The following is a 27503-nucleotide window of genomic DNA, read 5'->3' on the forward strand; positions in this document are numbered from 1 at the left end:
ATGACCACTTCTTGAGACACAATTTTCTAGAACATACACTTGAAACAGCCATCTCTACTGAAAACTCAGTTCCCTTATTCTATGTCAACTTTTAATCAACTATATAAGTTCATCTTTTGCTTAATGATTAACACTTCTTTGCTTTATTTCTCTTTTACTGATACTATTTTCCTGAACATTTTTTTCATCCTTTCTGGGACTCATTATTCCCTTGATTTCAAAGCACCTCAAGCTTAAAACAAAATTAAAGCTAAACTCAAAAAGTACTCTAAAACATATGGAAGCAGTGACTGAAAACAACAATTAGAATGTGACAGTGCTACCACTTCAACCCATTAACGTGGCATACAGAACTAAAGGAAACATTTCTATCTTACGATAAATATGGGTATATGGTTCCTGTACCTATTGTCAAATGACAAACCACTAGAAATCATACTGGATCAGAACAACCTCCTCTTTATTTCTCACATTTTGCGGACCACATGATGGGTGGTTCTTCAACGTTCATTCCTCACATTCACAGAGCTATATTCTACCTCTGGGTTACCTGGGGGCTGGCTTCAGTATGGAGAGGGTCCATGTGGCCACTCACCCTCACATAAAAATGATCACAGCGCTAAACAAGAAAGCCCCAATGTGATAATATTTATTTAGCTTCCGCTGCTGGTATATTTTTGGTAATTATTCATTAAAGCAAGTCTCACAAAAAAGCTCAGATTCAAGTGGAAGGAGAACACACAAAAACATGAATTTGCAAGTGAGATTCCCTGAAAGGTGCTACTATAACGACTGAAAACAGTACATATCTCAAAGTTGTATGATATATTCCCTGACTAGAAAATGGTTTTGATTAAATTGATGCTGTAGTCACGGTTTGCAAGGGAGTATAATATTCAACCAAAAACAGGGCCAGGTATTTAGCTCAGTAGCACAGTGCCTTCCTTGCAAGTGCAAGTTCCTGAGTTTGATCCCCGGTAACAGAAAAAATATATTTTTTTTAATATATTTTTTAATATATATATATTTTTTTCCAACCAAAAAGTCAAATGCAGGTGAGAGAAATCTATCCTCACTAGAGACCCGAAGAATCCAGCCAAGGGCCTGGATCCCAAGGCAATGTCCTCCACGAGTCCAACGGCAATGACTTACACTAATTTCTATCAAAGATCTGCATGGGGAAGGCCCAACAGCCAGTGGCGGAAGCTAGAAAGTCTGCGCCAGTGGGGTAAAGGGTATCTGTGCCAGCAGGCTGAGGGATCTGCACTGGAGCCAGGAAGCGACACTCAAGGTGAAGACCAGAGCTCCCTGGAAGAGAACAGCAGCCATCCCCGGGGACAGCGAGGACCAAGAACAGCAGAGTTCGAACCAGGAAAACAGCCATAGCAAGCTTCTCCAGGAAAATCAACAGCATACAATCTTCCCCTCCCGTTCTGCTTTTATGCCATTGGCAACAATTCTCAGATGGGTCTTCCACGCCCTGAACCACGCTGACTCAATTCGGCCTGGTGTTCCCACTCAAGCTGATCGTTAGTTAATCCACCACAATGGGCAATGGTGTCTTTGCTTCAAACAACCCATAGAAACAGTAATTCTTAATTTATATTTTTAACCATATTTTATGCAAAAACTATTGTGCCAAGAAAAGGGCATAAAAAGTAGTATGGCTTTTCACAAGTTAGTATCTAAGATAAATTGTTACTAAATAAGTAATGACAGATACAGCTTAGTAATGCAGAAACAATATTATGAATCAGAATTTCACACTGAGAATGGTCTAATAATAGAAATATTTTTTTTCACTTTTCAGAATGGTTCTGCAGTTTGAACTGCAGTTTTCTTTTTTTTTTTTTTTCCATTAAATTTATTGGTATAGGGCCAGGGATTTAGCTCAGCGGTTCCGCTGCCTACTGTGCAAGCCCAAGGACCCGAGTTCAATCTCCGGTACAAAAAAAAACAAGTTTATTGGTATAATAGAAATATTATGAAGGGTTAACTGAAAGATTTTAAAAACAGAAAAGTACAAATAAAAACTATAATGAGGGCTGGGGGTGTACTTCTGTGGTAAAGTTCTTGCCTAGCATGCAAGAGGCCCCAGACTTGATCCTGAGCACTGCAACAACAACAAAAACCCTGAACAAAACACCAACCACTACACATTAATTAGAACAGCAATACACTGTGCCTCTGAGAAAGTAGAGAAACTGGAAATTTCATGTACCAGGGGTCAGAAATGTACAAAATCAATAGTCACAGAAAGTACATCACTGGTTATCTGAGAGAAAGGAGCTGAAAGAGGCTGGAGGGAAAAAACAGACATGAGGAAACATTTGGGGGTGATGAACATATTATTACCTTGTTTGTGTGAGGGTTTCATAGGTACACATGTCAATCATATTAATCATATACTTTAAATATTTATGGTGCACCATATGTCAATTATGTATCAAAGCAGTTAAAAGTGTGTACACACATACTTCACAGTCTGTTGCTACAATGACTCTGAATTGAGAATCATTGAGAACTGATTTCAGTACATGAAGAAACTGCATTCATAAGTAAAATTCACAGAACTTTAAGTCTTTGATGTTACAACTTACAGCAACTAAATACCAAGTCCACTCATTCAATTAAATGAAAAAAACAGGAGGAACCACGTTCTCTGTGACTCAGTTTGACAACATTTTCAGGCCTAAGTGTGTTTCTCCCTGGTCTTTGTCCAGTCTGCACCTTTCTCCACACTTAACACTCTCAACCCTTCCTTTCCTCCCCATTCCATCAAGGTACCTGAGATGGACGTGAGCCTTTTGAGAGCTGGGGCAGAATGTTACATTTTGGATCAAATACTCAAATATGTCCCCCAAAAGCCTCGACTACTCAAAGGTGAACTTTGTTTTGTCTCCATTTCTCTTCCTCCCCCTGGCCCCCATTTTCTGGCTGCCATGACAGGAGCATCTCTCCTCTAGCAGGCTTTTCTGCTATGATGTTTCAGCCTTGGAACAAAACAACTATGGACTGAACCTGAGACCATGATCCAAAATAAACTTCTTTGAGTTGTGGTGTCCAGTATTTTGTCCCAGAAATAGAAAAGCTGAAGAGTGCAGTACTTCTGTTTAACACGTTCATTTATTAGTATTTTTACTAGCACTAACATTTCTTTTTAAATGCTTTAATTTTAGCCAGGCATGGTGGCACATGCCTATAATCTCAGCACGTCGGAGACTGAGGCAGGCAGACTGCTGCAAGTCTGAGGCCATGCTGGACTACACAGTGAGTTCAAGTTCAGCCTGAATGATACAGCAAACCCTGTCTCAATCAATCAATCAAGCTTTAACTTTAGACTGGTATTGTACTGATTACAAGGTTACAAAAATAATTTACCAAACCTATTTCTCGGTTTTATCACAAAATTTAGCAAAATGAAATTGTGCTGCCACTACAAATACATGCTGCATTTTCTACATCCTGCTCCTTGCCTTGGGAGAATCACATACACTGTATCACTGGTCTCTCTGAACCTTTAAAATCCACCCCTGGCTTCTGGCTGTGTTTACCTCCTGGAAGATGTAGAGAAATGAAAAGTTTGAACGACACTGGATAATGAAGGTTGAGGTGAATCTTTCTACCGGAGGGCAGAGCTGCTGTTGATAACCTTCCACACAGCTCTCTCCACCAGTTTTACTAATGCTCTCTCCCCTGACTTAGAATTTCAGCTCTGAAACATTTCATTTTATTTAAACTCTTCTCACTTTACCTAATCTGAGTGCATTATCTGATTCCAGCCAAGACTATAACAGCCCAGATTTTTAGGAATGCACATATCATAAAACAGTAGGAAAGTTCTTAAAGCAAGGTTCCTTTTTTGCGTCACTAGTATATAATCATTTTAATAGGCCATTTAAGCCTAGCACTTAGGTGTGTGCAGTTCAAAAACTATCTTTTTAGAGACAGATGTGGTGGTGGGTCAGCACTCAGGAGGCTGAGGCAGGACGATCGCTGTGAGTTCAAGACCAGCCTGAACTATACAGTGAGACTCTGCCTCAAAAACAAAACAACCTATCTTTTACATAATTAAATGCACAGATATATTTCCTATGGGTACAGTTTACATAATAGTATATGTATCAGTTTACACTAATAGACTACTCTTGCCTCCCACTAAGATTTGCCCAGAGTATGTTTTTAAACTGTATTTGGTATAAGTCAAATATCTAATGTGTTGGCTCCCTACCTTATCCCAACTTAAAAACTAACAATTTGCCTTAAGTGGTCAAATAAACTTGAGTCATGATAAATGTTACATATATATATAATCTTTTTGTTTACTAAAGGAAGTATTACCATTTTAACATTTATAAAGAATATCCCTGGGACTGGGGATTTAGCTCAGTGGTTCAGGCGCCTGCCTTGTAAGCTCAAGGTCCCGAGTTCGATCCCCAGTACCAAAAAAAAAAATCCCTAAGACATGAGGAAAACTTATTAAGATAGTAACATTATCTCATTTAGTTTACCTCCATAATCAGATGAACAAGGATCACATCTAAATGCACTGAGCTTTTGGTAGTTCTAAGATAATAAAGGTTGACTGTGTCTTCTCCAAAATGCTTAATACTATAAGCACTTCCAATTCAGAATTTTTCAGATTTTAGAATATATCCTTAGGTTTTACAAGACGAACATCCCTAATCTAAAAATCTGAAATTGAAACTTCTCTGAAGTCTGATTTCTTGGGATTTTTTTTCTTTCAGTACTCACAATCGAATGCAGTGCCTTCACACTCAGCTACATACCCAGACCCTTTTTTTATTTCTTGACATAGGTCTCATTAAGTCACTAAGTTCTCCAGGCTAGGCTCAAACTTACAATCCCCCTGTTTCAGCCTCCTAGAATGCCAGGATTACAGGCATGCAACATCATGCATAGGTCAAAGTCTGAAAATTTTGAGCACCATTTCAATGCTCAATTTGTACTAAATCAAACAACCTAGGAATCATTTATTACTGGATTCTCTAATATGATGACTCATCTCATTAAAGACCTCTGTGCCCATGTGGCAGCTCTCAGCATAAATGCTACACCAAAGATGTACAAGCCTAGTCTTTGAGTAATATGAAGAGTCACAAAGTCATGACAGAGAGCTAGAAGAAAACCCAGAATACCCGCAAAATGCTTGAAAAATACAAAAGGAGAGGAAAAGTGAAAGACTAGGTGCTGGAATTTCATGCCATAGAACCAAAGGAAAAGCCCTTGTCTATCAGCAGCAAAAACTGGTAGAATGTCATATATCTTACCTTGGGGCCTGCAAAATAATACTGATCTAAACTGTGATTCCCCCAAGTCTCATAAAATACAACAGGATAAAAATCAATCAAAATCGAAAATCCCAGGTGAGGATGAGACAGGAGAATTTTAAATTTGAGGCCAGCCTATGCAGCCTTTCAAGACCCTGTCTCAAAATTAAATTTTAAAAAGGGCTGGGAGTATAGCTCAGTGCTACAATGCTTGACCAGCATGCACAAACCTGGGTTCAACCCCAAGCACTGAAGAGGAAGAAAGGAAAGAAGGGAGGGAGGGAGGGAGGGGAGAAGAAAGGAAAATGAAAAGTAAGGGGGGAAAAAAAGCAGACCAAAGCAAGAGAAAAGAAAGGAGAGAGGGCGGGGGAGTTAGCTCAGTGGTTTCCCCACGTGCTGCGCAAGCGCAAGGACCCGAGTTCGATCCCCAGTACCAAAAAAAAAAAAGAAAGGAGGGAAGAGATTGTGTACAAGGACTCTGGGACACTTCAGGACAAAAAGTCACTTAGCTATTATCCCAAGCAATTTCCTTCTACTTCTAAGCAATATAACTGTAACTTTTCACAAAAGTTGAAATAACGTTGCAATGGCAGTATCACTTCCAGACTGTGACACTGTGCTTAACTCTACTAACTACAGCTTTAGGGCAGCAATGGCGAGCCTTTTAAAGAGCTTTCAATGATAACAACCTGCCCACTGCTGCACTCTTGACATAGGTTCACCGCCACTGCTTTAGGGTATTCACACTCAAATATGTATCAATGGATATTTATTTACTTACACTGAGGCTTAAACCTAGGACCTATGCACATCAGGCAAGCACTCTACCCTGAGGTACTTATCCCACCACAAGGGGACATTTTTGGCAGTTGTAACAAAATGAGAAAAATATTAATACAGGGAATTAACTGTATTGTATTTAATGAACAGTCCTTAAGTCTGAAATTAAATTCTCACTATCAGACAGTTATTACAATTAGTTTTTTTCAAGGTAAATGTATGGTGATAAGTGACGGTCATTTATGTTTTTTTAAATAAGTCCTTGTTTAGCAAAAAAAAAATTTTATTTTGCTGATTCTTAAAATCCAAACACTAGAGTACCAACAGAAAGGTCATTTTATGACTTCTATCAATATTTATATTTTACTACTTATTTATCCATTCATTCTGTTCATTTCATTCATTTGTTCTTTCATTCATTTTGAGACAGACTGTCGTCTTGCTGTTTCCCAGGTTGTCCTGGAACTTGATGCCCTCCTGCCTCAACCTCCTGAGTAGCTGAAATTAAAGGAATGCACTACCACGCCCAGCTCCATTCCCACAGTTATTGTGCAAAGCCTAGCAGTTGCTCAAGTCTTAACATTTTTCAGATGTTGTGCTCCTCTGCTGAGTTCCAGAGCAGATAGCTTTAATTCTTAGTCACAAACACTCATCATTCTTAAGTGTATTTATTCTAGTTTCTGGCCCACTATAACTTTATAACTGACTTTGGAATTCCTTTTTATTATTCTTTATTTACTCCAATCAATACTTCTCAATCATTAAGATCCAACCTATAGGGCCAGGGATTTAGCTTAGTGGTTTCGCCAGCTCCTGCACAAGCGCAAGGACCTGAGTTCGATCCTTGGTACAAAATAAAAAAAGATCCAGCCTATAGTGCTTCTCCATGAAGCCTGCTTCTTATCTCTCTCTTCTCTGAATTCCTACTATACATGTTACTTCATTACTGTTTTTGTATATGCTGTGCTTTTTTGTTTCGAGTTGCATCTTACATCCTTGGAGAAAGCAACTGAGTTATCATGGTTTGAGATCCTTATCCCACCTCTGGTATAGCACTTGCTACACAGTAAATTCTCAAAGGCCGTCTTCCACTCAAATACACATTTACACTTGAAAATATTTGCCTCACAGTACATGAATAGTCTTAGGAGGTGTGATAATTCATTGTGGCGTCAACTTGAGTAAGTAAGGCCTAGGGCATAGTTTAGCACAGTTCTGGGTGTGTGTGGGTGACTGGCTTTTTGAAGATGGAAGACCCACTGCAGCTGTGGGGAGCAACAACTAATAGGCTTGTAGCCTGGCTGGAACAAAAAGAGAAAGGAGTCCCACTTTTTGTGAGGAGCTCTTTGGAGGAGGTCCAGTCTTCACCATCACCTTTGGACATCCATCTCCACTCTTCATTCTTCTGGTACAGAAGCTTCTGCTTCCTAATACAGATTCACTAGGGACTCTGCAGTGAGTTCCAGGCCTTTGATCTTTGACTGGATCCTCTGGCACTCCTGCATGCAGACAGTCCTTTTTGCATTCTTCTACCCCTGACTCTGCAGATGGCCATTGTAAATCTACCTTGTAATTTATATTTATATTTTATAATTTCTAAAAATCTGTTCCTCCAGTGAACCTTAATGGATACAAGAGGCTACAATCAAAACTCTGTGATGCCAGGTGTGGTGACACATGCCTGTAATCCCAGCCATCAGGAGGCTGAGGCAGGAAGATCACTGTGAGTTTGAGGCCAGCTGGGCTACACAGCAAGTTCAAGGCCAGTCTGAACTACATAGTGAGACCCTGTCTCAAAAAACTAAACAAACAAAAAAAGACCCCATGATCTAAACATGTTATATCACTAAATATTCTTCCCTTAGCCACTCACAATGGCACATGCCTGCTATCCCAACTACTAGGGAGGCTGAGGCAGGAGGATCACAAGTTCATGGCCAGTCTGGGCAACTTAGCAAGAACATTCCCAAAAGGAAATTTTAAAAAGAGCAAGGGATGGGGCTGGGGATTTAGCTCAGTGGTTCCGCCGCCTGCCTCGAAAGCACAAGAACCGGAGTTTGATCCCCGGTACCAAAAAAAAATAGAGTAAGGGATGTAGCACAGTACTACATGAGTTCAATCACCAGTACTAGGGAGAAAAAAAGAAAAGAAAACTTGCCTTTTCCAAAACTCAATGATCTACAGTATATATTATAAACTGCAAGCACGCAGCAGAAACTGTCAGTTCCCAACCTAACATTCATTTCGATCATCTTCCTTACCAATAAAACTTTTGATCATTTTCCTACTTTTCTTGCAGTCCAAGTCCAAGTCTAGGAGATCCAATAATTGAAAAGGTAGTAGCCATTTGTGATCATTAGGAAAAGTGTTTACACGAAAAGGACGTCATAGCTAGAGAAAACACAGGTAACTAGTGAATTCATCAAAACGTTTCACTGGCTCTGAAATGCCTATCCACACGTTTCTCATTCTATGACGTATGCAGGCATTGCAATGTTCCCAGAAGCTAACATAATCCTTAACACGAATTAGGGGGTGGGGGTGTCACTAAAATCTGATAACTAATTCATTATAAGAAGCTGGGAAGAATAATGAATACTGCTATTTAATACATGAAGAAAACAGAGACAACAAAGAACCTCATGACAAATAACTATTTGTCCTCTTAGTCCAAAGACCCTTCATTGTTATATATGTAGCTTACATAGAATTCAGGACAATGACTGCTTGTGTTTGAATCCATAGCTCTCCACTGTGTGAATTCAGTATCTCCATTTTTCTAAACTGTAATGAAGAAATGAAGCCAGCTATGGTGACGTACACCTGTAATTCTAGCACTCAGGAGGCCGAGGCAAGAGGATCACCATGAGTTCGAGACCAGACTGAGCAACATGGTAAGTTCAAGGCCAGCCTGAACTATATAAGGTAGCAAGAACCTGTCTCAAAAAAATAAAATTCAAACATATAAACTAAAAATAATTTTTCTCAATGACATTAACCATTTATTTAAAGACTTCCTTTATCTCCGACTATCACAAAGTGTATTAAAAAAAATAGTGAGCAGGATGAAAACTCAAAGTACGTATTACTTCCTTTTTCTTCTCTCTTATGGAAGTTGCCTTATGCTTACAAAGATTTCAGAACATCAAAGTTTCACCTGTAGAATACAACTATAAATTTGAAATAGGTAGTTCTTTGTATTTTTAAAATTTCCTTACCTTGAAGATCCAGTGCTCTTACAAACTCCAAGAAGGGGTCTTTTTTCAGCAAAGTTATCACACTTTTGAGCACCTATTAGGGAGCACAAAACAGAATATAAATTGAAGAATATTTTTATATACCTCTCTTTATTTCATGCTTTCAAAATATTTACAGTGGGATACAGGGGTACTGATCAGTAGCATGTGCAAGGCCCTGGGTTTAATTCCCAGCACTGCCAAAAAATTACTTTTTTTCCTAGTGTGTATGTATATATACATATACATATATATATATACAATATTTAAAGCAGAAATGATAGAAAAAGTTGAAGAATGAAAGGGAATCTATTATAAACATTAAAGATGCATTTAATTTCTTTTTTTAACAGTACTAGAGATTGAGCCCAAGGCCTTGCACATGCTAGGCAAATGCTCTTTCCTTCACTGAGCTAAATCCCTAGGCATTTTTTATTTTATTTAGATGCAAGGTTTTGCTAAGTTGCCCAAGCTTTCCTAGAATTTGTGACCCTTCTGCCTCAACCTCCAAAGAAAATTTTTCTTAAAATCTGCACCAATTTCTTTCTTATACTATATTCTCCATCAGATAAAAGAAAACACCTTACTCTGCCATACTACCTAAAACTGGTATGATCTTGATATCCAAACTAACAGTAATTCAGGACAGGAAATTATAAGCCAATCTCATCCATATACATAAATACAAAAATCCTAACACTATATTAGCAAATTAAATGGAAATATAATAGAAAAATAAAATCTCATAACAAAATTAGGTTTAGCCAAATAGCAGTCACAGTTTCACAAGAGAGCTAGGGATGTGCTTCACTGGTAGTGTATTTGCAAGATGCCATCCCGAGCACTTACTAATGTAACTCATTATACTGATATTTCAGTCAATGCAAAAAAGCATTCAAATAAGTTCTATACCTAATCTCTGTAAGAAAACAAGACTATAAAATCTACAACAAATAACACAGATAATAAGATTCAAAGCATTTCCCTTCTAATCATTACTGACCACAAGAACAATGCAGTGTTGCTGCTCCAATTCAACCTTATGACAGAAGTCCCAGTCAAAATAATAATAACAATAAAAATGATGATGAAGGGGTTTGGGATTTAGCTCAGTGTTTCCACCGCCTGCCTTGCAAGTGTAAGGTCCTGAGTTCGATCCCCAGCCCCAAAAAACCCCCAAAAAACAACAAAAATGATGATGACGATGATAAATGAACTCAACAATATTACTGAATATGAAACCAAGATACCACCACTGAGGGAAAAAAAAGTATAGTGACAGCTGGGCATGGTGGTGCACGCCTGTAATCTCAGCTCCTGAGAGGCTGAAGCAGGAGGATCAGCACAAGTCTGAGGGTTGCCTGAGCTCAAAGTGACTTCAAGGCCAGCCTGAACTACACAGTGAGACCCTGTCTCAAAAAAATAAAATAAAGTGACAAAACACAAATGGCTCTAAACCATAAAAAAGTTCAATCTCATAATATGAGAAATTCATTAAAACTATATTAATAATGGTGCCAAAGGAGTTTAGTACCTATTGATTTTTTTCAAGCTAAACAAACTTGAAAAGCTGACAAGAAGGAAACGTGGACCTATCTGCTTCTTCTAGAAAACTCCAATGTAAAAGATTCCCTGCATACACCAGGAGAAAAGTAATATTTTCGTCATAAACCAACTCTTATCTTCCCAGATCTATTCCACCTAGTATATAAGAACTAAGGCCTAACCACTTTTTTTCAGACTTCATTTTGCTGTAAGGACTCTAATGCACACATACAGTTTTATTATATATACAACAGCATGCATCCGTCCTATTAATCTGTTTTACATCATTTTAATTCTTATGCCCAGCCAGAGACCCTACAATATTTAATTATAGTTTTAAGATTCTTTATATTTTTGTAATAAAAAATATTAACCAATAAACCATTATTATCTAGGACATGGCTCAAAATAATCTGAACGGAAGAGAATGGGCACTACAGAAACAAAATTACCCATGATCATTATACTATCCATAATACTTTTGAATAAGTTCAAATTGTTCAACTTAAATATCTAACTATATTGACATACATTTAATCGAAGAGCTTCTTTAAAAATCCAAAGTTTGGGCCGGGGATTTAGCTCAGTGGTTTTGTCACCTGCTGTGTAAGCTCAAGGACCGGAGTTCGATCCCCGGTACCAAAAAAAAAAATCCAAAGTTTGATGAAATTCTTTCATCATGAGTCAGACATGGTGGCATATCATGTTACTCAAAATTATAAATTCAAATACTTTGTAATCCAAAAATATTACTGCTGGGATTTTATCCTATACATATATTTGAACATGAGATAACTTCTATAGAAGATTATTCACTACAGCATTGTTCATAATACCAAATGAAGAGAAAACTTCAGATGTATAACAGAAAATTTCCTACAACTCCAAAGGAAAAAAAAAAGAAGTGGTCAATGTAAACATGGAATGAGAAAGAAGATATAAACTGGGAAAAGGAATACATACGACAATAGAAAGATCAGATTAATATCTCTTGTATAAACGGAAAAAAGGATTTGCATATATACATATATATACAAACTCTCTTGATTAAAAAAATCAAATTCAGATTTAAGCTAGCAGGCTGAAAACATTTGCTTCATTTTGACCCTTCTAAATAATCTAGGAAAATAATATTTAATTAACCAGGACTTAAAAATCTATAAAATAACCTCAAATTTTGGAAATAGACAAGTGATGACTAGTATAGCAACCCTAAGTAAAAGTTTGAGGCAATGGTAGAATGAAAAAAAGCCCTGAGATTCAAGCTACTTTATACCACAGAACTTTTAAAAGGTACAATAAGTGATAGTCCCAGGTTCACTTGGCATTGGATGTGAAAGGGGATGAAGCTAAAATAAAGAGGACAGGTTGTTACAGGCTATTTGAAAAACACTTAGATCGTAAGATCTTTAGCCTCTGAGAGAACACACTTTCTCCATTCCCAGCGGAAGACTGAAAGGCTTTTCTCTAGAGAGAGTAAGACAGAAGAACACTGAGTACAGGTGAATAGAAAACAAAAAAAAAAATCAAGAGGATTAAATGACAACATTAATACTTAATATTGAAGCAGCCTTTCCCTCTCCTCAATGTCTCTTTTCCCATTTTGCTTCCACAGTACTAACACCAGAACTTTATCCTTTAAGTGAGAGCTGAAAGTCTTCTCTGGGGAACTGAACAAGTCCATGAGGCAAGATGAAAATACACTACCTTGTAGAGGACTCCGAGAAACAGCACAACCAAAGCATCCCACCGCCCACTAAAAGATGACAAACACACAGATCTTTCAAACAGCTTCTATTTCAAACTGACAACTCTATGCAAACAGCCAAGGATTAACAGTTATCTAGAGAAATGTTGATCCAGGAAGAATACAAAGGAAAAAATTATTTTCATGATGAGAAGATGTTGCAGGTGTGGAACAACATAAAACATAACGAAAAATGAATAAGAATTAGAATGAGTAAGCATTATATAAAAATTGAACCTAAGCACCAGAAGTAAATTAAGGAAAATGTCCCAAATAGAAGAGCAAAAGCACAAAAGAAAGGAAAAGAATGTTAGTATATACAAGCAAGAAATTTTACAAGAGCAAAGACCTGGCTCAAACATCCAACACATAGATAACAGGAGTTTCCAAAAGAGGAAATAGTGACAAGAAAATTGTCCAAGAAATAATTTTTACAATTTCCCCCAAACAAAAAGGTATGAAGTTAGGAGGACTTTCAGCTTCTAGTACAGTGTATTAAACAGACCAGTGTTGCAGTACACAACTTCAGGGCAGTAGAAATAAAGAGGCTTCGGCAACCCTTCAGGGGAAAAGCAGTTCTTTATGGCATCTGGAATCCAAAGAATTGCTCTAAGTATAAAATGATATAAATGTAACATCATAAAAACTGATATCTAATATTATAAAGGCTAAATATATATTAGCCCTGAACAAATGAAATCATTTCTCCCTGACAAAAATAAAGTTAAAAACTCAAGAATAAATCTAACAAAGCATGTTTAGGACTTGTATAAAGAAAACTATAAAATGATGATGAAAGAGATAAAAGACAATCTAAATTAATGATGATATAACAGTGATATAGGCAGTCCTTGGTATCCACAGTTCCACAACCATCAATTCAACCAATGAAGATTGGATATATTTTTTAAAAGAAATACAGGAGAGGGCTGGGGATGTAGCTCAGTGGTAGAGTGCTTGCCTAGCATGCTCAAGGCCCTGGGTTCAATCCTAAGCACTGAAAACAATAGTATAACAGAGAACATGTATAGGTTATGTGCAAATACTATGGTGTTTCATATAAGGAACTTGTGTATCCCTGAATTTTTATCTCCATGGAGAAATGGGAGGCCTCAGACCAATTCTTTATAGAACAGAAGGGACAACATTGTAAGATTTAATGTAACTTCTACCAACACCCCAGCAAGATTTTCCATAAACATAGACATAATTATTCTAAAAAATATACAGGGCTAGAGGTGTAGCTCAGTGGTGGAAGGCTTGCCTAGCATGTACAAGGCACTGGATTTGAACCCCACCATGAATACATAAAATAGAGACATTTAATGGAGCTAGATTAGCTAAGACAGGCAAAATAGCGGAGTAGCAACGAGAAGTGCTTGGTGTAAGTGTCCTGTGGACTTCGGTTGCTGTCTCCACAGCAGCAGTGATTGCTGAGCGAAGAGCGCCTAGGGTAGTTGCCCAAGACACCAAATATCAAAATCTTCCGCAGCCGCTCCCACCAGGATTTATCCCAGAAGATCACTGCTGCTTGGGCCTGGAGCTGGGAAAGGTGACTAAGAAATTTAGCAATCAGGAGACGTGTGGAAATTGGCGAAAAGGTGTGGAGGATGTTTACACTGTTCAGAGTGGTTGTGGTGAAATCAATGACCATCTAATGGAGCTTTTGATCATGATTAATGCCTGCAAGACTGCCTCAGCCAGCTGGTCACTGCAGTCATCAAAAAATGACTATCTTGGGGCCAGGGATTTAGCTCAGTGGTTTCACCGCCTGCTGCGCAAGCACAAGGACCTGAGTTCGATCCCTAGTACCAAAAAAAAAAAATGACTATCTTATTTCTGACAAAATTATAAAAGCAATTGAATGAAAAAATAATAATCAACAAAGAGTGTTGGACCACTGGAAATTCATAGGAAAAACTTAACTTCAACATAAACTTCACACTTACCTGAACTTAACACAAAACTCACCATAGAAATAAACGTATGTAAAACTATGCAACTTTTGGGAAAAAACATAGGAAAAACCTGAAGGATATAAAGTTTATAAAAGAAGCATCAGACATGATACCAAAAGGTGTGATCTATAAGAGGAAAGATTTCACAAACTGAACTTAATTAAAATTAAAAAGAATTGCTTAGGCTGGAGACTCTGGTAGAGTGCTTGTCTAGCGAGCAAGAGGCCCTGAGTTTGAGCTCCAGCATGGAAAACAGCACCAACAAAAGAACTAAAAAAGATTTGCTCTGTGCAAGATCCTGTTAAGTCAATGAAAACACAAACAATACCCACACTCAAAAAAATACTTTGAAACAACATATCTGACATAAAAAATAAATAATCTCAAAACTCAACAGTAAAAAATAATTCAGTAGGGGGCCCAGGATTTAGCTCAGCAATTCTGCCACCTGCCTTGCAACTGCAAGGTCCTGAGTTTGAACACTGGTACCAAAAAAAAAAAAATTCAGTAGGAGATGGCAAAGGACATGACATTTCACTTTTTTTTTTTAGGTACTGGGGATCGAACTCGGGTCCTTGCGCTTACACAGCAGGTGGCGTACATTTCACTTTTTAAAAAGTATAAAAACAGCGTATGAAAACAATGTTCAACCATGTGTGGTAATCCATGCCTATAATCCCAGCATTTGGGAGGCAGAGGCAGGAGGATCACTGTGAGTTTGAGGCCAGCCTGAACTACATAGTGAGTTCGAGGCCAGCCTGGGCTACATAGCAACACCCTTTCTTAAAAACAAACAAACAAAAGAAAGTTCAAGGGCAGCAAGGGTGACTTGGCAAATCCCTATGTGAAAATAAAAGTAATCATAAGGAAGCCAGATGTGGTGGTATATGCCTATAATCCCAGCACTTGGGAAGCTGAGGTAGGAGGATCACCCTGAGTTTGAGGCCACCATGGACTACATAGGGAGACCTCATCCCAAATTAAAAATGAAAGAAGGAAGGAAGGAGAGAGAGGGAATGGTAATAATAAGGGCTCAGGATGTATTTTGTGTCCCTAGGATTAATCCCCAGTACAAAAAGAAAAGGTCTAATGAAATATCACAGAATACCTATCAGAAGAGCAGGAAAAAAAGTATCCTGACAGCATCAAATGCTGGCAAGGTCAAGCTATGGTGGTGTGTTCCTACAGCCCCTGCTTGGCCAGGGGAGGGAGGAAGACTATTTAACTGCAGGAGTTCTATTCCAGTCTAGGAAACACAATGAAACCCTGTACCAAAGATAATAATTTTAAAATATCCAGGTATGGCATTGTATATATGTAACACCTACTCAGGAAGCTGAGTCAAGAGGTCTGTGAGTTGGAGACCAGCGTGGTCAACACTGGCAGGATTCCATCTCGAGTAATACTTAGCAACAACAAGAATGCTGCCAAGGATGGACAGAAACTAGCTCTCTCATACTCTGCTGGTGGAAATCTAAAATAGTACAATCCTTCGGGAAGTGGTTAGTAGCTTATTTAAAAAAACCAACTAAACTATCCCAACCATCACATTCCTAGGCACTGTCCCCGAGAAATAGAGTGTGAGTGTGAGTGTGTGGTGCTGGGAACCAAAACCTTCACACAGAGCTACATCCCAGCTCCCCCCGCTTTTTTGGCCAAGTCTTGCTAATTCACTAAACTGACCAGAATGGGCTTGAACTTGTGGCCCTCCTGCCTCCACCTCCCAGAGTGCTGAGATTACAGGTGTGCTCCACCACACGTGACTTAAAATTATTTTAGAATAAATTTTTAGAAGGAAGATGGCATAACTCACTTCTAGGATTGATTTTAAAGTGTTTTGTGCAATATTAAATTATTTATGTTTCAGTATTTTAAAAAATACAATGTCAAGGGCCAGGGATTTAGCTCAGTGGTTTTGCCGCCTGCTGCGCAAGCTCAAAGACCCAAGTTCGATCCCCGGTACCAAAAACAAACAAACAAAAAAAAAATACAATGTCAAAAAAATGAGAAAAGCCAAAGTCTAGGAGAAGAATCTCATAAAAAGATCATTAGCCAAAACAGACAAAGAACTCCTAAAATTCAACAAAAAGAAAACAACCTAATCTAAAAATGGGGAAAAAATATAAACAGTCATCTCACTAAAGAACACATACGGGCCCGGGCATGTAGCTCAGTAGTGCAGCACCTGCCTGGAAGCACAAGGCCCTGAGTTCAAGTCCCAGTACCAAAAAAGAAAAAAGACCAAAAAAGAAAGAAAGAAAGAAACACATGTGTATAGCAAACTGGCATATGAAAAGATGTTCCACATCACATGACATTATGAAACTGCAAATAAAACAATCAGATATTACTGCACAGCCATTACAATGGCCAAATTCCAGAACACATACAATACCAACAACCTGGTGAAGATGCAGAATGACATAACTCTCACTCATTCCTGGTAGAAATGTGAAATGGTGATGGTCATAATAGAAGACAGCATGGCAGTGCATTACAAAACTGAACATGTTCTCACTGTAATGCTGAAATCAATCTCTTGGTATTTTTCCAAATGAGTTGAAGACTTATATCCACACACACAGGTGTTTATAGGAGCTTTATTTACAACTGTCAAAACACAAATGCAACCAAGATGTCTTCCTGCATATGAATGGATAAACTGATACATACAAAGGAACATTATTCCACACTAACAAGAAGTGAGCTATCAAACAATGAAAAGGCATGGAGGAAAGTTAAGTGCACAGTACTCAGTGAAAGAGACCAATCTGAAAAGGCTATAAAACATTCCGGAAAAGGCAAAACTAGGGAGACAGTAAAAATATTAGTGATTGCCAAGAGTTTGGGAACTAGTAAGCACTGAGTATTTTTAAGACAGTGAAAATATTCTATTTGATGCTCTAATGATGGGTACATGTCAAAATACATTTGTGAAAAAACATCCAATTCATAAGTATGACTCCTGATGTAGATTACAGACTGGATAATGATGTGTCAGTGAAGGATCATGCATTGTAAGCACTAAACTACAAGATGTGAGCAGTAAGGGAGGTTGTACCTTTGTGGGATCTTAAAATCAAAAACAAAAGAAAAGGCCTGGTGTAGTGACACACACTTGTAATCTCAACTACTTGGTAGGCTGAAGTAGGAGGGCAAATTCAAGGAGGTGAAGCCTATCTCAAAATAAAATGAAAAGGGCTAGCTACGTAGCTCAGCACAAGAGAACTTTCCTAGCATGCTTTCAGCCTTGGATTCAATACCCTGTGTAGAGAGATGCATATACACTCACAAACACACATGTGTGCACACATGCACGCAAGAAAGAAATCCTGACAGATGTAACAAGGTGGATGAACCATAAGAATATTATGCTAAGTGAAATAAGCTAATACTGTATAATTCCACTTACATAAGGTATCTAAAGTGGTTAAGATCATTGAAAAAGAAAGCGGAATAATGATTTCCACAGGATTGCCAGAAGGGAGAAATAAAGAGCTGTCCAGTGGGTATAGAGTTTCAGTTATGCAAGATAAAAGTGTTCTAGGGATCTGTTGCAAAACAATGTAATAATACATATCAATGCATACTGAATGGTATACTTTAAAAGGATGAAGGTAGGTAAATTTTATTTTGTACTATTTTTACCAAGATGTCTAAAAAAATTTTAAGGCACATATAGGTTGTGTATGTGTGTGTGTGTGTGTGTGTGTGTGTGCATAGAAAGGTAAACAGATATTTTAGTGTACATAAAATACTAAATGCATAAATATGCAACAAAGAGAAACATTAATTTCAAGATAGGGATGTACCTCTTAGGATTTTAGGGAACAGATAAGATTTGGGAAGTGTAGCCAGGGGACTTCAGGACTTTTTTTTTGGTACTGGGGATCGAACTCGGGACCTTGCACTTGCAAGGCAGGCGGTGGCACCACTGAACTAAATCTCTGGTCTTTCATTTCCTTTCTTAAACTGGGTAGTAAAAAGCATTTGTAATATTAACAATCCATCTTAACAAATCTCTCCAAAACTAATGAGGTTTAACCCAAAGGAGGAGGGTTAATGGCTACATGTTCAGATTGTATCTTGATATGATATACTTTTTAACTGTGATTAAAATGAGGACTAAAAATTAAGACAAGTTTTCTCACTCCTTAGACACTAGTCTAAATTATCAGCACCAGAAAGATAAAGATCAAAACTGAAAATGCAATCTACAATTACATTTGTTCACATTCAGTATCAAAACACCAATTGTTCTATTTATCTATCTGTTAAATTTGAATAAAATAAAAAGAATGTTTGTTCAAACACAATTTATTATGGATTATGTGTTGCTACCATTGTGATGAATCAGATTTTACCATTAATATAATTTTTGATCCAACCACAAGTTAAAAATTAACAAGTGCAAAGTCCACAATATTTATGTTCCAAATTAATTATAACTGAACTTCATCTATACAAGCCCAATTATTCATTCCTATATATTTCACTTTCACTTCTAAGAATATCCATTTCTTCTATTTGCTGATCTTTCCACAGTCTCAAGGCTTGCACCTATTTGTAAAATACCTGATATTTTGACGAATGAAACATCAAATTTTGAAAATGCAAAGAATATAGACAAGACAAGAATGATTGCTTTGCTCTTCCAAAAATCTGAACTGAAGAACTCCATTAGTTTCCACTGACCTCATTGGGTATATCAGTCCAGCAGACTTTGCCTTATGTTAGCAACAGCACACTTACTCAAGAGTGTTACTGTTCACAGGTATCAGAGAAGCAAAAGTCATAAAGAACAAAACAGAATCCCTAACTTAACAATATTGGCCAGGTATGGTGGCACACACCTGTAATCCCAGCACTTGGGGAGCTAAGGCAGGAGAATCACCATAGTTCGAGGCCAGCCTGGGCTACATATAGTAAGTTCAAGGCCAGCCTGAATTACACAGTAAGACTCTGTCTCAAAAAAAAAAACCAAAAAGAAAAAAAAAAAGAACAATGTTACTCCCAAAGTACTTAGTACAAAATTCAACCAAGTCTAAAAGACCAGAGTCTACAATAAACAAATATTACACATCTTACACATGTATAAGAGGTATGCCCCTACAATGAAAAATACTGTAATTTCAGAGTTGCAATGTAACAAAAATTTAACTGTCATTTAAATAATGTTAGTGTAGTCTGAATACAATTCTTAGTGTGTTAGTATAAAAAAACTACAATCTCATAAACATTGTATTATCTGTTTTCATGTAGTATAAATAATAGCCTGTACTCTTCATGATGCCTAATGGAGTCATCACCCTCCCATAAAGTAATCCTCCAAATTGCACCGGATTAACTTTTTATATATAAAATTCTGTGTTTATTTGCATGTACAATAGAGAGAATGACGTTATACACACCTGTTCTACAGTATTTAACAGAATGCACCATGATTGAAATGAAAAGCGGCTAGCCAAATCCATCAAATATAAAAACTATTGCAATCCTGTTGCAAAGTCCTTTTGTTAAACTCTTTTTATTCTAAATCCTTTTAATTCTGTCCTATAACACTAAAACGTTTATAAAAAGCTTAAAATCCTAATAAATCACACAATTAAAGTAATGAAAATGGGCTTGCCCATCAAGTCACCAACTCCCACACCACTCAACAAAATTCAAAAGTTTGCTTGTCAGAAAATGTTAAATAATATCCCTCACCACATACACCATTGTAAACTCACTTAAACTGAAGAGTTTTAGCTCATAAATCAGCTCTAAAGATTTCAAGACATCAAACTGAAACAGCTTCTACCTGGGTCCAAAAGCAGATCCACAGGCAAATAAAAATCCAAATGATAATGAAATATTCCAATTCTACTATTTTGATGTTAGGACAATGTCCTGACTATAAAGGCTTTACACAAAATATATCTATATCAATAAATTTTTACTGAGAAAATCTTTTCCAGAGGATTTCACTAAACAACTATATTTTATTTAAATATTCAGTTAAACAATTTCAAAGTGTCACATTTCATTTTTATTATCCTGAAATTATTTCCTTTAGAATAGATTTGATTCTATCCATTTGTCCTTGGGGAGTCTTGCTTATATACTCTGTCAATGTGCATTTTCAAGATGTAGTCAAATTTTACAGTTCTAAATTTTACCCAGAATGTTTAACTCTACCATTAATAAAGTTAGTGCATAATTTTCAGACTGTCAGGTTGTTTTGCAAGCTGTAAAATTCTATTTTCTTACCACACTTCTATACATAATCTCCATTATGAATTAAATAATCCAGTTGTCTATTTCTCATCTAAACAAGAAAAGTTGGCACATGCCTGTAATCCCACCCACTCAGGAGGCAAAGGCAGGAAGATTGCAAGTTCGTGGCCAGCCTGGGCAACTTAGCCAGACTTTACCTCAAAATAAAATGGGCTGGGTATACTGCTCAGTGCTACACAGCTTGTCTAGTATATGCAAGGTCCTAGCATCCACAAGTTTGTAATCCCCAAATTCAGAGGCTGCAGGGACCATCAACCAAGCATTAAAAAAAAGAGAGAGAGAAACAGAACATAAATCTTACAATGCTGAATTGTTTAACCTAAATATGATCACAAAACAATGTTTGTCATTTGCCTCAAATCCCCAAAATCTATGTACACATTCTTTTTTATTTTTTGTTTGCTTGTTTATTTGTTTTTTGACACGGGCTCTCGCTATGTCAAGTTCAGGCTGTCCTTGAACTATGTAGCTCAAGCTGGCCTTGAACTGTGGTGGTCCTCCTGCCTCAGCCTCCCAGAGTGCTGGGATTACAGGTGGGCACCACCATGCCCAGCTCTATGTACACATTTTGGCCCTCATAGTCACTTCAAATACTTCATTAATTGTTGAGGATCAAACCCAGTGTCTCCAGTCTGCTAAGCACAAGCTCTCTTCCACTGAGTTACACTCCAGACCAACACATTAATTTTTTTAACATTATTGTGCACGAGGTTATCTGGTACCTCTAGTCACTTTGATGGTCAGGGTTACTGTCACAGATTAATCAGCAGACTTTAAAAAGCACCATATAAATCCCACTCTAGCTTACAGAGGAATAATCTGACCCCAAGAAGTTTAATAATTTGTCCAGATCCTTGAGGTACTAAATGCCATGCCTTCACCTTAAAGCCAGCCCATAGTTCTTTCCTGTTATCCTTGCTCATTGAAAATGCTACCTTCAAAAAATAAATTTAAATGATCAAGTCCTCTGCTGAAAATTATCAACAAAATTATTAATAAAAGATAATGTACTCAATTTCTTTCTTTTTCGCTCCTCTCACCTATAAAATGGGCATGAAGATCACATATAATTATTGTGCAGATAATAAATAAAGATAACACATGCAAAGGAACACGGTGCTAAAACAGGTAAGAATGGAAACTTTAAGCAACTGTTACTGTTTCTTGCAACCCCAATACAGTGAACCCATTCACCTACTTTTATACTGAAAAAAATAATCACAATGCTCACATTGCAGGCAACTGCCTTGCTCTTTTTATCCTGGTGCCGGTATGTCTTCGATGTCTCTCTACACTGCACCACACTGGAGTTGCCAAGCTCACTCCTGCACCAGCTATACTGCACTTCATCCTCTGCTAGTTACAGCTGCTGATCTCCTCGGGATCTGTACGCTTTTTTATGTCTCTAATAAAATATCTCCTAATTAGAAAGGCATTTCTGTACCTATCCCTCTCTATCTTCACACCCTGATTCATCTCTTCATAGCACCTACCCAAACTTCATATTGTATGCATTATATTGTTGATCTACTTCTACACTCAGCACATTCAAATCTTAACTCTCTGACACAAAGAATTGTGAGGATGTTCATAAAAGCTTTATTCATAATACCTCAAAATCATGTTCAAGCCCAATTCCATCAAAGTACAACTATAATATATTCATTCAGTAAAATATTACTCAGCAAAATAGGAAGTAGGGAGGTGAGTTCAAATACTTCCCCAAATTACATATTATTTTAAAAGCATTACAATATATATGTTAATTTGTTTCATTTATATTAATAGTTTATCTTACTTTGTTGAAAAGAAAGTTTGTGTTACTATCTGTTTGTTTCTTTTGTGTAAGAATCTTTTTGGTTTATGCCTTGTAATGAATAATTTGAAGATGATACACAGTGTAATAACTATTATTCTCTTATTATTTGGTAATGAAAATTTATTTTTTCATCAAATAAAAAAGAATACTACTCAGCAATAAAAAGGAAAGATACTGGTGGATGTAACAACATAAAAATTAGAGAAAACTATTCTTTCTGAAGTGAAAAAAGTCAGAATAAAAGCCAGTTAAAGAGACAAGGGTGAATGAGAAAGGGTATTACAGAACTTCTTGGAGTAGTTAAAATGCCATCTTCATAGAGATAAATATGAATTACAAAGGAGTTTGCATTTGTCAAAACTCAAACTATAGGCTGGGCATGGTGGCACATGTCTGTATTCTCAGCATCTGGGAGGCTGAGGCAAGAGGATCGCTGTGAGTTCAAGACCAGCCTAGGCTACATAGCGAATTCAAGGCCAGCCTGAACTGCATAGAGAGACCTTATCTCAAACAATAACAACAATAAAAACACTCAAATTGTAGTACATAAAACTTTATATTTATATACTATAAATTAAGGTTGTATTAAAAATTTTTAACTAGGGCTGGGGATTTAGCTCAGTGGTTCCGCCACCTGCTTTGCAAGCGCAAGGTTCTGAGTTCAATCCCTGGCACCAAAAAAAAAAAAAAAATTTTAAACTAGTAGAGCTAGGCTAATCCCAGCACTTGGGAGGCTGAAACAGGAGGATCACTGTGAATTTAAGGCCAGCCTGGGCTACATATTGAAACCCTATCTCAAAAAACAAGACTGAAAAATAAATAAATAAATAAATAAATAAATAAATAAATAAAATAAAAATGAATCAAAGATCTAAATATTAAAACAAAAACAATCTGTAAAAAATTTTAAACAATTGTAATATGTTTACATCGGTTATCATCAATGGGTTAAGTTCTCTGTAAGTAAAGCTGTTTTCTTATAGATGTTCTTAGTACACAATTAAATTAAGGGCCAAAGATTCCATATAGCTGTTACGCTCATTATTGCTGATTTCCTGGTGTACTAAATGTGTTCATGCCTTCCGGGTGTACAGGTTTTCAAAGATGTAAAATTAGAGTTGCTTATGGTGATAAGCTTTTTTTTCTTTTAGACTCAGATATCTGCCTTTCTCTTTTCTTTTTCTTTTTTTTGGTACTGGGGATTGAACTCGGGTCCTTGCACAGCAGACGGCGAAACCACTGAGCTAAATCTCCAGCCCATCTGCCTTTCTCTTGGGCTCCTGCTACTTGTGATAAGAGGTGTATGTCAAATTGCATGAGGTCACCAGTCAAATGATAGTTTAAAAAAAAAAAAACCTTATGTGATGTGTACATGTGCGTCACTACTTAGAAATGCTCAGGCACAATGTCACACAAGTCCTTGAGACATCTTATTAGGGGATAACAAATGAGGTAAGAGCTTCTTTGTGTACTAGGTGGAGATGATTGACTACAAAAGCTATTCTATACTAAGATAGACATTTAAATGTGTTTCAAAGATAAGATCATGATTATCATGCTGAAATACTATGTGTGGCTCTTGAACTCAAGTTTTCTCTGTAAAATTTTATAATTGTTGTCTGTTAACATTCTGCAGGGATTCAACTTCTAAAACAACCATAATTGGTAAGAAAAAACAGTCCTCTGGCTATATTTTATATTTCAAAGTGCTTGATACCTAGATGAGATTGTAATAGTTAAGCTCAACACGCCCACTGCAATACTGACGTAACTGATCTTCTCCTCTGGGTGTTCAACAACTGAAGTTTGGAGACCAGAACTAGAAAGGTACATGGGATCAGAGGACAGGCAATATTTTGGCCCTGGCCCTCCAAGGTAAATGAGGACCTAGGATATAAGGGAACCTTTTCTAACAGGATCCTACAACTTTGGTGAGTCACCCAACCTCCTGAGCAAGGAGATTGCTGGACCCCAGAGGACAGGAATCAACAAGTATACAATGTACCAAAAAAAAGAGGGTCACCAAAGAGGGAAAAGTCTTCCATGACATCACAGAAAGCAACACGGTCAAGCAAGACTTTGACCCATGCAGGCAGCTGACACTGACAGAGGTGCTCAGAGGCTCTGGACATGCTTCCAAAAATAAAACAAAGAAGACTTAACTGAACATGACAGACAGTAAGAGGTTAATTTTGCTTAATATGGGTCACATTTTAACTTGGTCTTAAGCACCCACCAGAAATGTATAGCCAAAAGATGTATGAAAACAATTATCATAGTAATAAAAGCTAGATATAAAAAGGGGCTCTAACCACCAACACCTTCTGGCAGTTTCTAGCTGCACTGGTAGCTAACCACTGTTACAGTTCAGTGAGACTAAAAAATTATGGTAGAAGCTATGAAAGCTCAACAAGAGTCTTTAAATCCCTTAGTTAAAATTGTCCTTCAAGAATAAAGATAGGAGGGGCCAGGGATTTAGCTCAGTGGTTCCACCGCCTGCCTCGCAAGCGCAAGGTCCCGAGTTCGATCCCCTGTACCAAAAAAAAAAAAAAGAATAAAGATAGGAAATGAAGAAGTTAAACTGCCATTATTTGCAGATGACATGATACTCTATATAGAAGACCCCAAAAACGCTACCACTTTTAGACTTAATAACCAAATTCAGTAGAGTAGCAGGATACAAGGTCAACACACAAAAATCAATAGCCTTCTTATACACAAATAACAGACTCACTGAGAGAGAAATTGGGGAAACAATTCCTTTCACAACAGCATCCAAAAAATGAAATATCTAGGAATCAATCTAATAAAGGAAGTAAAAGATGTCTACATTGAAAACTTTAGCACTCTGAAAAAAGAGATCGAAGAGGATATCAAAAGATGGAAAGGCATCATTTTTCTTGGGTAGGAAGAACCAATATAGTGAAAATGGCCATACTTCCAAAACTGCTATATAGATTCAATGCAATCCCAATTGAAATTCCAACAGCATATTTCACAGAACTAGAGAAAATAATCCAAAAATTCATTTGGAACAGGAGGGACCTAGAATAGCAAAAGCAATTCTAGGCAACAAAGACAAGGCAGGAGGTATCACAATCCCATCTTGAAACTATACTACAAAGCTACTGTGATTAAAACAGCATGGTACTGGTAAAGAAACAGACCCAAAGATCAATGGAACAAATTAAAAGATGGAGAAACAACTCCAAGCATATTCAGTCACCTCATCTTTGACAAAAAAGACAAACACTCTCACTGGAGGAAAGATAGCTTCTTTAATAAATGGTGCCAGAAAAACTGGGTTTCCGCAAGGACCTAAGTTCGGTCCCCGGTACAAAAAAACAAACAAACTGGGTTTCAACTTGCACAACATTAAAACTAGACCCATATCTTTCACCATGTACTAACCTAAAATCAAAATGCATCAAAGATCTAAATATTGGGGCCGGGGATTTAGCTCAGAGGCACTGTGCCTGCCTCACAAGCACAAGGTCCCAAGTTCGATCCCCCGTACCAGAAAAAAAAATCTAAATATTACAACAGAAACACTAAACCTGCTGAAAGATAGGTTATGTAGAATTCTTGAAGATACTGGTGCAAGTAAAGACTTTATGAACAAAACCTCAGTCGCACGGGAGCTAGCACAAAGAATCAACAACTAGGATCTCATCTTATTAAAAAGCTTCTGCACAGCAAGAGAAACCACCAACAGAGTAAAGAGACAACCCAAAATGTGTGAAAAAATTTTTACCAGCTGTTCCTCAGACAAAGGTCTACTATCCAGAATCTATAAAGAACTTTAAAAAATCTGACCCCCCCAAATTTAAAAACTCAATCCAAAAATGGTCATCTGAAATGAACAGACATTTCTCAAAGTAGAAATTGCAAATAAACATATGAAAAAATGTTCAACTTCACTGGTCATCCAAGAGATGCAAATGAAAACAACTTTGAGATTCCACCTCACCCCAGAAAGAATGGCTGCTATCATGAAATCAACCAATAACAAATGCTGCCAGGGCTGTGGGGAAAGAGGAACCCTGCTCCACCGCTGGTAGGAGTGTAGACTGGTGCAACCACTGTGGAAACCAGTGTGGAGATTCCTCAAAAATCTAGAATTAGAGGTCCCATTTGACCCAGTTATTCCCCTGCTGGGGATCTTCCCAAAAGAATTAAAAGAATCATACCACAGTGACATATGTGCACCCATGTTTATGGCAGCACAGTCTGTAATAGCTAAACCTTGGAAACAGCCCAAATGCCCATCAACTGGTGACTAGACAAAGATGTGGTTTTTAAAAAAAACAGAGTACTACTCACCCATGAAGAATGATAAACTAGAGACATTTATAGCTAAAATGGATGGGCCTTGAGACCATAATCTTAAATGAAATAAATAGGATACACATGTGTAAATACTGAATTGTTTCTCTGGTGTGAAAACTGAAAGTGTAAATGAGGACCAAAATGTATAATTAATATTGTGAAATAGGAAAAAAATGTTCAAAGGGAGAGGAGAACGAAGAGGGGGGCAAAAGTAAAGAAGGGAAAGAAAACAATGAGAAAAGGAGAAATGGAAACAAAGCTTTTATAAGTAGGGAGGGGTGGAGGGGTGGAAAGGAGGGAAGGAGGGAAGGGGAATGGGAAAAAACAAGAACCAAGAGATATCATGTACAGGTACAAATTCCCAATGATAAATGCGATCCTAATATATACCTAAAATGTACTAATAAACTTAATGAATAGAAAAAAATAAAGAAACTGAAACTTCAAGAAAAAAGAAATGGGAATGTTGTATCTTGAATATCTCAAAATTTAACACACAGAAAGTGGAATGAACCATGG

The 27503-nt window shown here is 37.3% G+C and overlaps 1 protein-coding gene across 15 annotated transcripts in view; it reads right to left on the minus strand.

The window, feature by feature from the left end:
- Bcas3 (BCAS3 microtubule associated cell migration factor) overlaps positions 1-27503 on the minus strand; it is a 583853-nt gene that overhangs the window by 494556 nt on the left and 61794 nt on the right. For all 15 annotated transcript variants that reach the window (XR_015443252.1, XM_021248678.2, XM_087191873.1 and 12 more), the window contains exon 7: positions 9290-9362. Coding sequence is in view for 14 of the 15 variants with exons in the window: in XM_021248678.2 (XP_021104337.1) it covers positions 9290-9362 (73 nt within the window). In the remaining variant the exon portion in view is untranslated. The remainder of the gene's footprint in view (positions 1-9289; positions 9363-27503) is intronic.

The sequence above is a fragment of the Heterocephalus glaber genome, unplaced genomic scaffold (genome assembly GCF_053883595.1).
Source record: "Heterocephalus glaber isolate CG9 unplaced genomic scaffold, H.glaber_assembly_v1.0 deba00001564, whole genome shotgun sequence".
NCBI classification, from domain to species: Eukaryota; Metazoa; Chordata; class Mammalia; order Rodentia; family Bathyergidae; genus Heterocephalus; species Heterocephalus glaber.